This window comes from Salmo salar, chromosome 09 (assembly GCF_965601325.2).
Source record: "Salmo salar chromosome 09, fSalSal1, whole genome shotgun sequence".
Taxonomy (NCBI): Eukaryota; Metazoa; Chordata; class Actinopteri; order Salmoniformes; family Salmonidae; genus Salmo; species Salmo salar.
The window spans coordinates 107700630-107717517 of record NC_138299.1 but is presented as its reverse complement, the minus strand read 5'-3'; the positions used below and the strand labels follow the sequence as shown (position 1 = coordinate 107717517).

Below are 16888 nucleotides of genomic sequence, written 5' to 3'. Positions count from 1 at the left end.
TATAGTTACTGTAATATAACACTATAGTTACAGTAATATAACACTATAGTTACAGTAATAGAACACTATAGTTACAATAATTTAACACTATAGTTACTGTAATATAACACTATAGTTACAGTAGCAGAACACTATAGTTACAGTAACAGAACACTATATTTACAGTAATAGAACACTATAATAGAACACAGTAATAGAACACTATAGTTACAGTAATTTAACACTAGTTACTGTAATATAACACTATAGTTACTGTAATATAACACTATAGTTACAGTAATATAACACTATAGTTACAGTAACAGAACACTATAGTTACAGTAACAGAACAATATAGTTACAGTAATAAAACACTATAGTTACAGTAATAGAACACTATAATAGAACACAGTAATAGAACACTATAGTTACAGTAATTTAACACTAGTTTCTGTAATATAACACTATAGTTACTGTAATATAACACTATAGTTACAGTAATAGAACACTATAGTTGAGTTTCAGTAATAGGCAATGAAGAAATGTGTCAGAATGTATTCTAAATTAAAGTATATTTATTGACTTTGTCAAATGAATGGAAGACCAGTAATAGAACACTATAGTTGAGTTACAGTAATATAACACTATAGTTGAGTTACCGTAAAAGAACACTATAGTTACAGTAATATAACACTATAGTTACAGTAATAGAACATTATAGTTACAGTAATAGAACACTATAGTAGAGATACAGTAATAGATCACTATAATTACATTAATAGAACACTATAGTTACAGTAATAGAACACTATAGTTGAGTTACAGTAATAGAACACTATTGATACAGTAATAGAACACTATAGATACAGTAACATAACACTATAGATACAGTAATAGAACACTATAGTTGAGTTACAGTAATTTAACTCTATAGTTACAGTAATATAACACTATAGTTACAGTAATTTAACACTATAGTTACAGTAATAGAACACTATAGTTACAGTAATTTAACACTATAGTTACTGTAATATAACACTATAGTTACAGTAATATAACACTATAGTTACAGTAATATAACACTATAGTTACAGTAACAGAACACTATAGTTACAGTAACAGAACACTATAGTTACAGTAACAGAACACTATAGTTACAGTAACAGAACACTATAGTTACAGTAATAGAACACTATAATAGAACACAGTAATAGAACACTATAGTTACAGTAATTTAACATTTACATTTACATTTTAGTCATTTAGCAGACGCTCTTATCCAGAGCGACTTACAAATTGGTGCATTCACCTTATAATATCCAGTGGAACAACCACTTTACAATAGTGCATCTAAATCTTTTAAGGGGGGGGTTAGAAGGATTACTTTATCCTATCCCAGGTATTCCTTGAAGAGGTGGGGTTTCAGGTGTCTCCGGAAGGTGGTGATTGACTCCGCTGTCCTGGCGTCGTGAGGGAGCTTGTTCCACCATTGGGGTGCCAGAGCAGCGAACAGTTTTGACTGGGCTGAGCGGGAACTGTGCTTCCTCAGAGGTAGGGAGGCGAGCAGGCCAGAGGTGGATGAACGGAGTGCCCTCGTTTGGGTGTAGGGCCTGATCAGAGCCTGAAGGTACGGAGGTGCCGTTCCCCTCACAGCTCCGTAGGCAAGCACCATGGTCTTGTAGCGGATGCGAGCTTCGACTGGAAGCCAGTGGAGAGAGCGGAGGAGCGGGGTGACGTGAGAGAACTTGGGAAGGTTGAACACCAGACGGGCTGCGGCGTTCTGGATGAGTTGTAGGGGTTTAATGGCACAGGCAGGGAGCCCAGCCAACAGCGAGTTGCAATAATCCAGACGGGAGATGACAAGTGCCTGGATTAGGACCTGCGCCGCTTCCTGTGTGAGGCAGGGTCGTACTCTGCGAATGTTGTAGAGCATGAACCTACAGGATCGGGTCACCGCCTTGATGTTGGTGAAGAACGACAGGGTGTTGTCCAGGGTCACGCCAAGGCTCTTAGCACTCTGGGAGGAGGACACAATGGAGTTGTCAACCGTGATGGCGAGATCATGGAACGGGCAGTCCTTCCCCGGGAGGAAGAGCAGCTCCGTCTTGCCGAGGTTCAGCTTGAGGTGGTGATCCATCATCCACACTGATATGTCTGCCAGACATGCAGAGATGCGATTCGCCACCTGGTTGTCAGAAGGGGGAAAGGAGAAGATTAATTGTGTGTCATCTGCATAGCAATGATATGAGAGACCATGTGAGGATATGACAGAGCCAAGTGACTTGGTGTATAGCGAGAATAGGAGTGGGCCAAGAACAGAGCCCTGGGGGACACCAGTGGTGAGAGCACGTGGTGCGGAGACAGATTCTCGCCACGCCACCTGGTAGGAGCGACCTGTCAGGTAGGACGCAATCCAAGCGTGCGCAGTGCCGGAGATGCCCAGCTCGGAGAGGGTGGAGAGGAGGATCTGATGGTTCACGGTATCAAAGGCAGCAGATAGGTCTAGAAGGATGAGAGCAGAGGAGAGAGAGTTAGCTTTAGCAGTGCGGAGAGCCTCCGTGACACAGAGAAGAGCATTCTCAGTTGAATGCCCAGTCTTGAAACCTGACTGTTTAGGATCAAGAAGGTCATTCTGAGAGAGATAGCAAGAGAGCTGGCCAAGGACGGCGCGTTCAAGAGTTTTGGAGAGAAAGGAAAGAAGGGATACTGGTCTGTAGTTGTTGACATCGGAGGGATCGAGTGTAGGTTTTTTCAGAAGGGGTGCAACTCTCGCTCTCTTGAAGACGGAAGGGACGTAGCCAGCGGTCAAGGATGAGTTGATGAGCGAGGTGAGGTAGGGGAGAAGGTCTCCGGAAATGGTCTGGAGAAGAGAGGAGGGGATAGGGTCAAGTGGGCAGGTTGTTGGGCGGCCGGTCGTCACAAGACGCGAGATTTCATCTGGAGAGAGAGGGGAGAAAGAGGTCAAAGCACAGGGTAGGGCAGTGTGAGCAGGACCAGCAGTGTCGTTTGACTTAGCAAACGAGGATCGGATGTCGTCAACCTTCTTTTCAAAATGGTTGACGAAGTCATCCGCAGAGAGGGAGGAGGGGGGGGAGCGGGAGGAGGATTCAGGAGGGAGGAGAAGGTAGCAAAGAGCTTCCTAGGGTTAGAGGCAGATGCTTGGAGTTTAGAGTGGTAGAAAGTGGCTTTAGCAGCAGAGACAGAAGAGGAAAATGTAGAGAGGAGGGAGTGAAAGGATGCCAGGTCCGCAGGGAGGCGAGTTTTCCTCCATTAACACTAGTTACTGTAATATAACACTATAGTTACAGTAATAGAACACTATAGTTACAGTAATAGAACATTATAGTTACTGTAATATAACACTATAGTTGAGTTACAGTAATGAAACACTCTAGTTACAGTAATATCACTCTAGTTACAGTAATAGAAAACTGTAGTTACAGTAATAGAACACTATAGTTACAGTAATAGAACACTATAGTTACAGTAATAGAACACTATAGTTACAGTAATAGAACACTATAGTTGAGTTACAGGAATAGAACACTCTAGTTACTGTAATATAACACTATAGTTACAGTAATAGAACGCTATAGTTACAGTAACAGAACGCTATAGTTACAGTAACAGAACACTATAGTTACAGTAACAGAACACTATAGTTGCAGTAACAGAACACTATAGTTACAGTAATGGAACACTATCGTTACTGTAATACAACACTATAGTTGAGTTTCAGTAACATAACACTATAGTTACAGTAACAGAACACTATAGTTACAGTAACAGAACACTATAGTTACAGTAACAGAACACAACAGTTACAGTAATAGAACACAATAGTTACAGTAATAAAACACTATAGTTACAGTAATAAAACACTATAGTTACAGTAATAGACCACTATAGTTACTGTAATAGAACACTATAGTTACAGTAATTTAACACTATAGTTACAGTAATAGAACACTATAGTTACAGTAATTTAACACTATAGTTACTGTAATATAACACTATAGTTACAGTAATATAACACTATAGTTACAGTAATAGAACACTATAGTTACAGTAACAGAACACTATAGTTACAGTAACAGAACACTATAGTTACAGTAATAGAACACTATAATAGAACACAGTAATAGAACACTATAGTTACAGTAATTTAACACCAGTTACTGTAATATAACACTATAGTTACAGTAACAGAACACAACAGTTACAGTAATAGAACACAATAGTTACAGTAATAAAACACTATAGTTACAGTAATAAAACACTATAGTTACAGTAATAGACCACTATAGTTACTGTAATAGAACACTATAGTTACAGTAATTTAACACTATAGTTACAGTAATAGAACACTATAGTTACAGTAATTTAACACTATAGTTACTGTAATATAACACTATAGTTACAGTAATATAACACTATAGTTACAGTAATAGAACACTATAGTTACAGTAACAGAACACTATAGTTACAGTAACAGAACACTATAGTTACAGTAATAGAACACTATAATAGAACACAGTAATAGAACACTATAGTTACAGTAATTTAACACCAGTTACTGTAATATAACACTATAGTTACAGTAATAGAACACTATAGTTACAGTAATGTAACACTATAGTTGAGTTTCAGTAATAGGCAATGAAGAAATGTGTCAGAATGTATTCTAAATTCAAGTATATTTAATGACTTTGTCAAATGAATGGATTCACATACAAGACATTATCAAGCATTACAAGATGGTCAGAGAGAGAGAGAGAGAGTGAGAGAGAGAGAGAGAGAATCTCACCACAGCAGGTCAGGAACACATAACAGAAAGAACAATGAATCTTAGACCCTTTTATAAGCATCTGAGTTGTTTGGATTCAAAACCAGAGTTGTTGACCAATAGTATTACTGTAAAGTTAACCTCCAATCAGATATCAGACTTACAGGATGTAACCTCTACTTCTCAGACGTGAGCCAATGGGGGTTGGAGAGACCAACACGGAGAGTGTTGAATTCCAGGCAACACGTAGCAAATTCTTGAATTCAGTTGGTACGAAGAGTCACTTCTGGGGCTGAGCTGTCCTACAGAGTTACTTCATCGTCTCTATGAGGTCTTCTTGTGTATGATTGTCTGTTCTGTCTCAGGCATGGTGAAGCTGGAGAGAGAAGACGAGCTGGAGCTGGTGATCCCAGATCGTCCCCAAGCCCAGGTCTCCATGGACGCAGACTCAACCTTCTTTGGCATCATACGGCTGAACTGACTACCAGGAGACAGAAGTCACCAGCGGGAGGTGTGGGACTTGATGCCATGAGCAGGATTATGCTTTTTTTTTTGTGGATGTCCTCCTCTGACAGGATGATGTGGAGTGGAAGATGGGTGGGAGCAGAAGTGTTATTTTTCTAAACTATTTTCATGTGAATAATCTGCCAGTATGAAATAGACCTTGAATGCTGTTGTGCTGAGTATGGGTGATGTCCAGCGTACGTTAAATGTTTTGTTTCCATATGTGTCAATAGTTCAAGTGTAATAAAGTTTTCTGGTAGTCCTGGTCCACCTGGTTGGTTGTGTGCTATGCATAACTCTATCAACAGGGTTTTCTCTGTGTGTGTGTCTGTGTGTGTGTGTGTGTGTGTGTGTGTGTGTGTGTGTGTGTGTGTGTGTGTGTGTGTGTGTGTGTGTGTGTGTGTGTGTGTGTGTGTGTGTGTGTGTGTGTGTGTGTGTGTGTGTGTGTGTGTGTGTTCTGTCATCACAGAGTATTTCTGTGTGTTTGTTGATACCTTTCAGGATTTCCTTCCTCCCACTCTCCTCGTTTATTTATTCTTCCTTTCTATTTCGGAAAGGTTTCTGTTTTCCCAGGACTATAGCAGGAACAAACAGAGGATAAATATACCTGGATAGGTTCCGTTTCCCCAGGACTATAGCAGGAACAAACAGAGGATCAATATACCTGGCTAGGAGGGACAGATTTTCCAGACCGGTTGACATAAAATCTATTCTAAATGACACAATAATTGTGATTATCAAACATGTCACATGTCTAAATAAGGACATGTTTTATGGTTATTTTCAATGCCACAGCCCATTTTATTGTATTTTTATTTTTATTTCTATTCTATAAAAGAGCTTATTTTGATACACTAATAACAAACGTGTCAATAATAATACGTGTAATTTCTGTCCGTCTCCGACTTGTAGATATGTATCTCTGTAGTGTAACAATGTGTAATGAGTTTGTTGAGTAAACAGAAGGTCCACAAAGCGTATCTGGTGTCCACAGCCTTTTTTTCATCTCTTTTTTTTTTTTTTTTTTAATGACCGTCAGCTATAAATGGCTGAGATGGGTGTTGAGGACTGATGTAGCTCAGTGTCGCGTTGTTAGGACAGAGACAGGAGAATGATCAGACCCACAGCTACCACATTCAGCTTAGTGCTACTGCTAGTCCTACTGCTGTACTGCTCTCTGTCTCACAGTCTCATGCAGTTCAACACTGTGACTGGAAGGCTACATGATGACCAACAGGTAGGCTGGCGAAATCTTTTCAATATAAAAGTCAGAGAAGTAATGTAGATTTAATGGATCTGATTCAATGAAACATTCTCACTTGATGAGTAACCTTGCCTGAGACCTGAACACGTGCGTTAGCTTTCTGAGTTAATTTGAAGGGTTTAACTCAGAGGAAAAGCATGTTCTTGTGGCAGGCAGGAGACCAGTGTTTAAACCCAGTTGGTGTCACCTTTGACACATCTGAATACAGAGCTCAGTAACACTGTACTGTCACGGCTTCTTAGGTTGATTTTACATATATGGAATTAGACTATTGAGTGACAGGTTTTGGTCACTGGAAGGCTTTTGGTTTGCTGAAATAGCATGTCAAACAGACATTGTTATTTTGACGATGGAGAGTACTTTTCTGCTTCATTTTATTTCATACATCAAAACCCTTTATATTTCTGCTTAATTTTATTTCATACATCAAAACACTTTATAGACGGTGTTGAAAGCTTTGTAGTTTCTCTCATCTTTCTCGTTTCAAGGAGACAACTTCCTGGCGGTTCAGGAACCTATCATCTGTTCCTGAGGGGCTGGACGTGAGGCTGAGGAAGCTGGACGTGTCCAACAACGTTATAAGACATATAAACAGCCAGAGTCTGGGTCTTCCATCCCTACTGAGACTGGACCTCAGCTACAACCAGCTGGAGATCATATCTGAAGGGGCTTTCAGAGACGTGGCCCAGCTTCAAGAGCTGAACTTGGCCAGGAATGCATTGAACCACAATGTGGACAGTAACAGCCAAGCTCTTGGGTCTCTCCACAGACTGAGGAGGTTGGATATCTCTATGAACGGTCTGGATGATGACGCGGCGGAACTTTACCTTCGTGACAAATCAATTCTAGAACACCTAGATCTCATGGGCAACGTTTTGACGCGACTCACGACCAAGCTGTTTGCAGAGAGCCTGAGCGTGAGAAGCATTCGCATCGAGAACAATCTGATCACGGCAATAGAGGAGGGAACGTTTGAACCGTTGAAGAAACTCAAGATCTTAAATTTAGCCAGAAATAATCTAGTCTACATCTGTGATTTTAAACTCCATCAGGTGAAACTCTTGAATCTTAGCAGGAATTCCATAGAGTTCTTTGTCACCCGTGAGGACGGTCACCCATACGAGTTGGAGATCTTAGATCTGAGCTTCAACAACCTCATCTATTTCCCCATGGTTCCCAAGACCAACAGGTTGAGATACCTCCACCTACAGAACAACATGGTGGGGACCTTAGAGACAGACACCCTAATATCAGAGGCAGACTCTCTGTACAGAGAACTAACAAGTGAAGATGAGGTAAATTATCCTGCAGACAACAACATATACTCTAACTGGAAACTGATGCCGTTAGTTTACATGGACCTCAGTAGTAACCACTTCAGGTCTCTACCTGTGGAGACTCTGAGCCATCTGACGTCTTTGGTGACGCTGAACCTCAGCCAGAACTGTCTACAGGACATCAGCTATAACACAACGAAGTGCTGCAGCGACCATGTTGGAGGCTACCACCAACCTTCCTTGACCTTTCCGTCCCTACGCTACCTCGACCTGCAGAACAACGGCCTTCGACAACTCTCCACCTTCTTCCTGGAAGCCCTACCAAACATAGAGACATTAAACCTGAAGGAGAACTCTGTGAGGCCTTGTGATCCAAAGGACCAACTGGGACCATCTCAGACAACGAGAGTTAGTCCTAATAATATGTCCTCCTGTGTTTCCTTCTGGAATATCAAAACTCTGAGAAGTCTAGATCTCCAAGACAACGGGATCAAAACACTCCATCGGAACACATTTGAAAGAACCCCTTTGGTTTCTCTCAACCTGGCCAGCAATGTAGATATAATCTTGGATATTGGCGCTCTAGAAGGGTTGCAGAGTAGTCTCCAGTCTCTGAGTATCAGTGGGAACAACATGGCAACCTCAGCCTTGTCTCTGCCTTGTCTGAAAGCATTGAGACGACTCAACATGTCCAACAACAATGTAGATGTCTTCCCGAGCATCATCGGCTGTTCTCCTTTGATGGAACTTGACGTGAGAAATAACAGTCTAACGTCTATGAATGAATCTTTGGTTGATCGTTTGTCTCAATGTCTTGATGTGTTGTATGTCAGTGGCAACTCTTTCAACTGCTGTGACACCAAATGGCTAAAAGCCCTAAACAAAGAGAAAGTGAAGATTCCGGACCTTGACCATGCTGTGTGCCTCAGTGTCAACGGTACTCTGTTGACTGGCCTTCTGCGTAACCATTCACTGCACTGTTCATTGGAACTTAGCCCAAAAATAACAGAACCAAACCTTGGGCAAATAATAATAATAATTTTGTTTGTGTCTACAGTATTGATATTACTTGTATTTGTGAAGAAGGTTTGTTGCAACACAGGGTCATTCATTGTATAATGATTGTGCATGTAAAACCAAGAGCTGTGTTCCAATACCCATACTAACATACTGTATACTACATACTTAATGTGTATTTATTACATACTATTAGTTCATTTTAGTATACCGAGCGTACTAGCGCTTCGCCTGTCTACCGGAAGTTGATGCTGTTGCTATGCAACCTCTTGCTACCTGTAACATATTACTAGCTCGACCTACGGAAGAGTGACTACGGAAGAGTGACTACCGGAGAGTGACTACCGGAGAGTGACTACGGAAGAGTGACTACAGGAGAGTGACTACCGGAGAGTGCGCTCTGGGCGTAAATTCAGAGCGCACACTGGATGCTCTGGCCGTGGGGTAGGCTTGCTGGCTAACGTTGGCTAGCTACTTCCAGAAACAAATGAGAGAGCACCTCACTCTGACCATTTTACTCCCCCTAGCAGAGCTGTTTTCATGTTATCCAGAGCGTTGGTGACTGTAACTGTGCTGCCAGCAACAATTTAATTATGCCTTTTTTTTGGGGCCGACGTTTATCAGTTATTCTGCGCTCTGACACACTATGGATATGTTCGTAAATTCACTCTGGTGTACCAGAGTGTTGTCAGATTGTCTGTTCTAAAATTAACAAATTGCCAGCCAAAATAACATGTAACGTAACTTATTTGAAAAGTCATTACTTTATTATCAACATTTTCCGCTCTCCTATGACTCCGGCTGCATATTTTCCACCCCCATTTTCTAAAGAATTACATTATGGGACCTAAAAGCACAGAAATAGTGTCCACTGCTTGTATACTATGACCAATAAGCATACTACATACTCAAAGTACGTCACAAATAGCATGGTTAGTGCGTTTGTATGAGTATTCGAACACAGCTGTTTTGTTGTTGTTGGAAGTTATCTGCAGCTATTAGGTTTACTCCAGGTTATAACACCAATGCATTATATTAGGTTTACTCCAGGTTATAACACCAATGCATTATATTAGGTTTACTCCAGGTTATAACACCAATGCATTATATTAGGTTTACTCCAGGTTATAACATCAATGCATTATATTAGGTTTACTCCAGGTTATAACATCAATGCGTTAGACTAATAGGTTTACTCCAGGTTATAACACCAATGCATTATATTAGGTTTACTCCAGGTTATAACATCAATGCATTAGACTAATGCCCACATTTCAGAGGTTGTTGTGACTAAATATGCCACGCTAACATGTGTCCACTGATAGCCTAGGGATACATTCTGATCCATAGACACCATACTTCCTTAATGTCAGTCTTTCAACCACACGTCAAGTCATGTCACTCTGATAGTAACAAGCTCGTCTCCAGGCTGAGAGAGAGAGACACACACAGAGAGAGAGAGAGACACACACAGAGAGAGAGAGAGACACACAGAGAGAGAGAGAGACACACACACAGAGGGAGAGACACACACACACACAGAGAGAGAGAGAGAGAGAGACAGAGAGAGACAGCGAAAGAGAGAGACAGAGAGAGAAGAGAGACTGTATATATACATAATATGACATTTGAATTGTCTTTATTATTTTGGAACTTCTGTGAGTGTAATGTTTACTGGTCATTTTTATTGTTTATTTCACTTTTGTTTATTATCTACTTAATTTGCTTTTTCAATGTTAACACATGCCAATAAAACCCCTTGAATTAGAGAGATAGATAGAGAGAGAGATGCAGGGACCTTTTCACTGTGCATTTCTCCTCTCCTGTCTGTTGGTGTTTAGCCAAGTATGTCACAAAAACGTCCATTGATATGCTCAAGGACTGGTGGGTTCTGAAAAATGTGGATGTTTTCAAGCAATAAGATGAGCTCCTTGTGGTAAATGCAGCACATGCATGCATGGGAAACCATCATAAAATGCAACATAGAAGCTGAAGAAGGAGCAAAACACCATAAATACACAGAGAAATGTATATATTTTTTCATAAAGCATTCTCTGAATTTGGGGCACGGCAAACCACCTCTGGTTTAGTTCTCATAACATCTTTGGTTGAGTTGAGTTCAGTGGCGACCTGTCCTTCAGGGCACGTGGGACAGAGCTGTTTAGCTTTCTTTTTGTTTGTTTGTTTTGTTGTTGCCTGTTTTGCATGTCATTTTGGCATTAATACGTGTCACATATCAGTTTGCAAACAATGTAAAAAAAAAGAGGAAAAAACAGTTAATAAAGCTGCATACAAAACATGGTCTCTTTCTGGTTTTCTTGAGTAAGGCAGCTCCAAAATGCAGGTGTTTCAGAGTAGCTCAGTGCTTTCTGTGGTGGTAGGGCAGCTCCAAAATGCAGGTGTTTCAGCCTAGCTCAGTGCTTTCTGTGGTGGTAGCGCAGCTCCATAATGCAGGTGTTTCAGCCTAGCTCAGTGCTTTCTGTGGTGGTGGGGCAGCTCCAAAATGCAGGTGTTTCAGCCCATCTCAGTGCTTTCTGTGGTGGTGGGGCAGCTCCATAATGCAGGTGTTTCAGCCTAGCTCAGTGCTTTCTGTGGTGGTGGGGCAGCTCCAAAATGTAGGTGTTTCAGCCTAGCTCAGTGCTTTCTGTGGTGGTGGGGCAGCTCCAAAATGCAGGTGTTTCAGCCCATCTCAGTGCTTTCTGTGGTGGTGGGGCAGCTCCAAAATGCAGGTGTTTCAGCCCAGCTCAGTGCTTTCTGTGGTGGTGGGGCAACTCCAAAAGGCAGGTGTTTCAGCCTAGCTCAGTGCTGTCTGTGGTGGTGGGGCAAGCCAGCAGAAAATACAGAGCGTACTGGTTGATAATCTCTCCAGTTACGCCGTGATTGGCTCAGTGTTCTGTCACTCATGGGGACACTACGTCACTGCCAAATCTACGGGGAGAACTAAAAAATTCAAGCCCCCTTGGGTACTGCCATAGAGTTATATTAGAAGTGCCCATCCAAGAATGCTCAAGGTCATTGGCCACAGATAAAACTACATCTAATCCAGTTATATCTACCGTACCTTTGATTGGACTGATAATGTCAGCATCATACTTTCAAAATCTTAGCTAGCAGATATCATTATGAAACAAGTAGACAATCTTCTGGCAAATCCTTTTCTATCTTTTCAATCCTTGACATATAAAGAGAAATTATAGATAAAACGTATGGGTGCTCATTGGCCATAAACATTACACAACAAGTTGGACATTGTAAATTCAACAATGAGTGGTTTGGAAGGAATCAGCGGTTAACTGCATACGTTGCAAAGCAATCACTAGCCTGCTATTCAGTGGAGAGGGTGTGAGGTCCAAGTCTTGGTTTAAGGATCTCTTTTCCAAGCTTAAAAGGATAAACATTCCCTCGCAGCACACCATGGGCCAGAAAAAGTTGAATACATTGACCACGCTGTCAATCCAGCATGACTACTGCCTTGTTAAAAACAACTGGAAACTCGGAACTGGGAAATCTCAGACTTCAATGAGTTCAAGACAACTGGGAACTCTGAAAAAAAGAGCTCCGACTAGGAAAACTCGGAATTCCAAGTCGGGAACTCAAGCCTCTTTCTAGATATGGCGGATGTGGCGGATATGGGATATGGCTATTGCTGTTCTGTTCAGGGACTTTCCAAGACTACTATGAGTCAGGTAACTTCACGGCCGGCTCTAAAAAGGTCCTGGGGGGAGGTGGTGCGAGGGAGTGCACAGGCAAGTGTGTTGCAAAAGGAGGAGAGAGAGAACGATAACGATTAGTATCGTTGGAGAAAGAGGACGTGCTGGTTCTGGAAGAGGATTGTTCCATACTACCGAATTACTGTCATTTTCACCTTTGGGATTAACGTGAGTTCATTCGATGGAGCTAGCTACCAGCCAGAGTGATGCTTGCTAGCTACCCACCAGAATGATAGACATCAAATAATTGTTACCAACACCAGAGGAGAGCTATGAGTTGAAGTGATTTAGTTATAAAAGATTCCCGTGGAAGTAATTGAACTTCCTGTTTATGTCCTGAAAGAAGAGGACATCTGAAGTTGTGGACTTTTCAGTTGTTTGACTTTACATAGTAGTGCAAGGATAAGAAGGGACACTGTCAATAACAAACATGTAGGCCTAATTAGCCATTCAAAGGAGAATAATATTTCCGTGACAACGTTGCAGACTTCCTCTATTATTTGAGTCCCTGCTGGACCTCATACAGACTCCATGAACACCGTAACGGCTGTCATTCTTTATTTCAGTTTTGTTTCGTTATTGTGATATCTGAGATAAATGCTGTAAGACTGCTAGGTTGTATTGCTATGTTTTCATTGGTTGTCTTCAAGCTAGGCTGCACGTGAGGTAGGTTATTCTGTGAACTGTGAAATTGTGCCTGATAGTGTTGTTGCCTAAAACTGACAATATATTTTCATTATTTTAAAGCAGAACTTTCTTTTCATTACTACTGCCTTGGAGTAGGGGACCTAACCTGCCTTAGGTATTGGGATGTATTACAGGTGGATTCTCCATGGTATTAACCCACATAATCTGAGGGGCTGCATACAGTGAGTTATTTGTAACATTTCACCCTATACTATTAGGAAAGGTGCCACTACTACTAAGTACTGTGGTGAGGTTACATGAGTTGGGCAACAGAGACACAGCTCTGTTTATTGTTCAACTTCCCAAGACTGATCTGAGAAAAAACCTTATAAAAACAGCTATTTCCTACCTGTTACATAGAGCGCCGACCTGAAGATCACTGACGACATGATTCAAACTATTTTTTTTTCCTGAGTTTCCAGTTGTCTTGAAAGCACCATAAATCCACAGAATGCCAGATTGATGACAAAGGTTGATGACAGAATTTGCCCACAATAGGGACCCCTGCGCCACCTTCCTGTTCGAGTGAGCACAGCACAATGAGGTGAGTCCAAAAATGTATTTTATGATGCTGCATAAATTATGTAATATACCAGGGAGATATGTATACTGTAGCTAAGAAAGTAATACTAAGTGTATGTTGTGTAGTAAGCTGTTAGTAGCCCATGTGCCTCACCCTAATAATTTGGTCCCTTTCCCCCTCATAACTTAGCCTACTGTTCTGACTTGGTGGCGCATGTAGCCTATAGCCTGTTTTAGATAAAAGTAATCATTGAATATTGTAAGAACTTTCATTGTCTGCTTTTTAACATTTTTTATTTTTTATAATTATATTTTTTTAATTTATTGAATATACAATATACTTGCAGGGAAGCCGCCCAACAACTACATCATACCAGTCATCCAACAGACTCCCATTCAGAGCGACACACAGAAGCATCCAGGGTCAATGCCCTGCTCAAGGGCACGTTGACAGATCTACCACCAGGCCAAAAAACGTGAACCCGAACCCTCCAAGATCCCCCCCATAGTTCCCCAGTAGCTGTCCCTCCACCATTCGAGACCCCTCCTACAACCCCCCCCAGGAAGAAAAATAAAAAATACAATTCATTCCATTCCATTCCCCACCCCCAAGAACCCCCCAATGCACCAACAACCAAGAGAATGAACTAAAGAGAAAAAAGGAAAAGACAGAAGAAAACATCAAACAACAATGCAAAAAAAAATACAACAAAATAATACATTTAAAACAAAGGACATCAAGGACAAGTGAAATCATAACAGCAATGCCAACTGTATGTTTGTGTGCATGTCTGGCACTATTACATGTATGTGTGTGTTCTTGTATGTGTTTATTTGAATGAGAGCGTGTGTATATGCATGTGTACAAACAACTGCCCGCATCAGCCTCAGGCAAACCGGCATTAGTTGTAAAAACACTGTCCCTCAGTGTCATTCAAATGTACTTTTTATTATGTTTTATTTTTGAATTTTTATTGAGACATGATGTCCCAGATGTGCTCAATTGGATTCAGGTCTGGGGAACGGGCGGGCCAGTCCATAGCATCAATGCCTTCCTCTTGCAGGAACTGCTGACACACTCCAGCCACATGAGGTCTAGCATTGTCTTGCATTAGGAGGAACCCAGGGCCAACCGCACCAGCATATGGTCTCACAAGGGGTCTGAGGATCTCATCTCGGTACCTAATGGCAGTCAGGCTACCTCTGGCGAGCACATGGAGGGCTGTGCGGCCCCCCAAAGAAATGCCACCCCACACCATGACTGACCCACCGCCAAACCGGTCATGCTGGAGGATGTTGCAGGCAGCAGAACGTTCTCCACGGTGTCTCCAGACTCTGTCACGTCTGTCACGTGCTCAGTGTGAACCTGCTTTCATCTGTGAAGAGCACAGGGCGCCAATGGCGAATTTGCCAATCTTGGTGTTCTCTGGCAAATGCCAAACGTCCTGCACGGTGTTGGGCTGTAAGCACAACCGCCACCTGTGGACGTTGGGCCCTCATACCACCTTCATGGAGTCTGTTTCTGACCATTTGAGCAGACACATGCACATTTGTGGCCTGCTGGAGGTCATTTTGCAGGGCTCTGGCAGTGCTTCTCCTGCTCCTCCTTGCACAAAGGCGGAGGTAGCGGTCCTGCTGCTGGGTTGTTGCCCTCCTACGGCCTCCTCCACGTCTCCTGATGTACTGGCCTGTCTCCTGGTAGCGCCTCCATGCTCTGGACACTACGCTGACAGACACAGCAAACTTTCTTGCCACAGCTCGCATTGATGTGCCATCCTGGATGAGCTGCACTACCTGAGCCACTTGTGTGGGTTGTAGACTCCGTCTCATGCTACCACTAGAGTGAAAGCACTGCCAGCATTCAAAAGTGACCAAAACATCAGCCAGGAAGCATAGGAACTGAGAAGTGGTCTGTGGTTACCACCTGCAGAACCACTCCTTTATTGGGGGTGTCTTGCTAATTGCCTATAATTTCCACCTGTTGTCTACTCCATTTGCACAACAGCATGTGAAATTTATTGTCAATCAGTGTTGCTTCCTAAGTGGACAGTTTGATTTCACAGAAGTATGATTGACTTGGAGTTACATTGTGTTGTTTAAGTGTTCCCTTTATTTTTTTGAGCAGTGTATATCAACTCATACACCATGTACCATGGAATCGGTACATCAAAAATCTCTTCCCAACTATTTTGCAATCTGTATGGCACAGTTGTCAACATCCTGGTCCTCAAATGAAACTGGTATACTTTCCTATTTATGCTATTTTTATTCCTCCGCCAGTTTTGATCCTTTATATTGGGCAGAAAGACCAGTTCCCTACCTCCTCCCGCTGCCACCTGCCTCCTCCATTTTTGGGGTAATGCTGTAATCAATTGGTTGTACTCTTGGATTGAGCAGACCTTCCCATACAATTCTGATAACTCCACAAAGGACATAACTCTACCATTCCAATTTACAATATAATTTAAGAATAAAATACCCTTTTCAAACATCTTTCCCATAAATACAGGTATTTTATCAACCAGCATGTTTGAGTTCAGCCATAATATTTGTTCTATCTTTTCAGGGGGATGAAATTGTAGCCAACTCTGCAATGCTTGTTTGAAAAAGAGAGATACTTTGAAAAAATGGATAATTTTCAATTAATCGAAAATGAGACATGGCAATCTGCCTATAGCTAATTTTAGATACATGTAATCATTGAATATTGTAAGAGCTTTCATTGTCTGCTTATATGCCCCCTTTATTTATCCTACGGTTCTGACTTGGTGTACAGGTAATAATGGCCCATGTTCTGAATTCTGTCCCTGTACATTTCAGAAGTGCTGAAGAAATAGTTATATTGACTATGTCCATCCGGGCTCGCTCATTAATGTCTTAATTGAAATTATGGTTTGCCTCTTATCTGCTCGTTGTCTCCTTATGGCATAGTTTATACATCTCAATTGTCAGTAGAAACCACTTTTTCCCAGCAGTGGTGTGTTTTCCAAAACCAGTGCGTGATGACGCAAAATGTACTTTTTCACGGAAGTTTGTTCGAATCAAATCTAAATGTTCAATGTATTAAATGTCCAATGTGTTTCTATCCCATTTTCAACTGTACCGATAGTGTTGTGTAGTCAATGTGCCTCCTCTGGTCTTG

General features: G+C 41.6%; 2 protein-coding genes across 6 annotated transcripts in view; both read left to right on the top strand.

The window, feature by feature from the left end:
• The window catches only part of LOC106591189 (tumor necrosis factor ligand superfamily member 13B), a 214154-nt gene extending 207905 nt beyond the window's left edge, over positions 1-6249 (top strand). For 4 of the 5 annotated variants that reach the window (XM_082956116.1, XM_082956118.1, XM_045724270.2 and 1 more), the window contains one exon: positions 5131-6249. In XM_082956116.1, coding sequence (XP_082812242.1) covers positions 5131-5246 — 116 coding nt within the window. In that variant the 3' untranslated portion in view covers positions 5247-6249. Of the gene's footprint in view, positions 1-4952; positions 5036-5130 lie in introns of all 5 variants that reach the window. The other variant, XM_082956119.1, reaches the window with a different exon arrangement.
• A 46-nt stretch (positions 6250-6295) lies between these two features.
• LOC106591895 (transforming growth factor beta activator LRRC32) lies at positions 6296-11118 on the top strand. Its single transcript, XM_014183169.3, has 2 exons — positions 6296-6506; positions 7022-11118. The coding sequence occupies exons 1-2, from the start codon at positions 6381-6383 to the stop codon at positions 8927-8929; spliced, it is 2034 nt and encodes a 677-aa protein (XP_014038644.1). The 5' UTR covers positions 6296-6380; the 3' UTR covers positions 8930-11118.
• The last annotated feature ends 5770 nt before the right edge of the window (positions 11119-16888 follow it).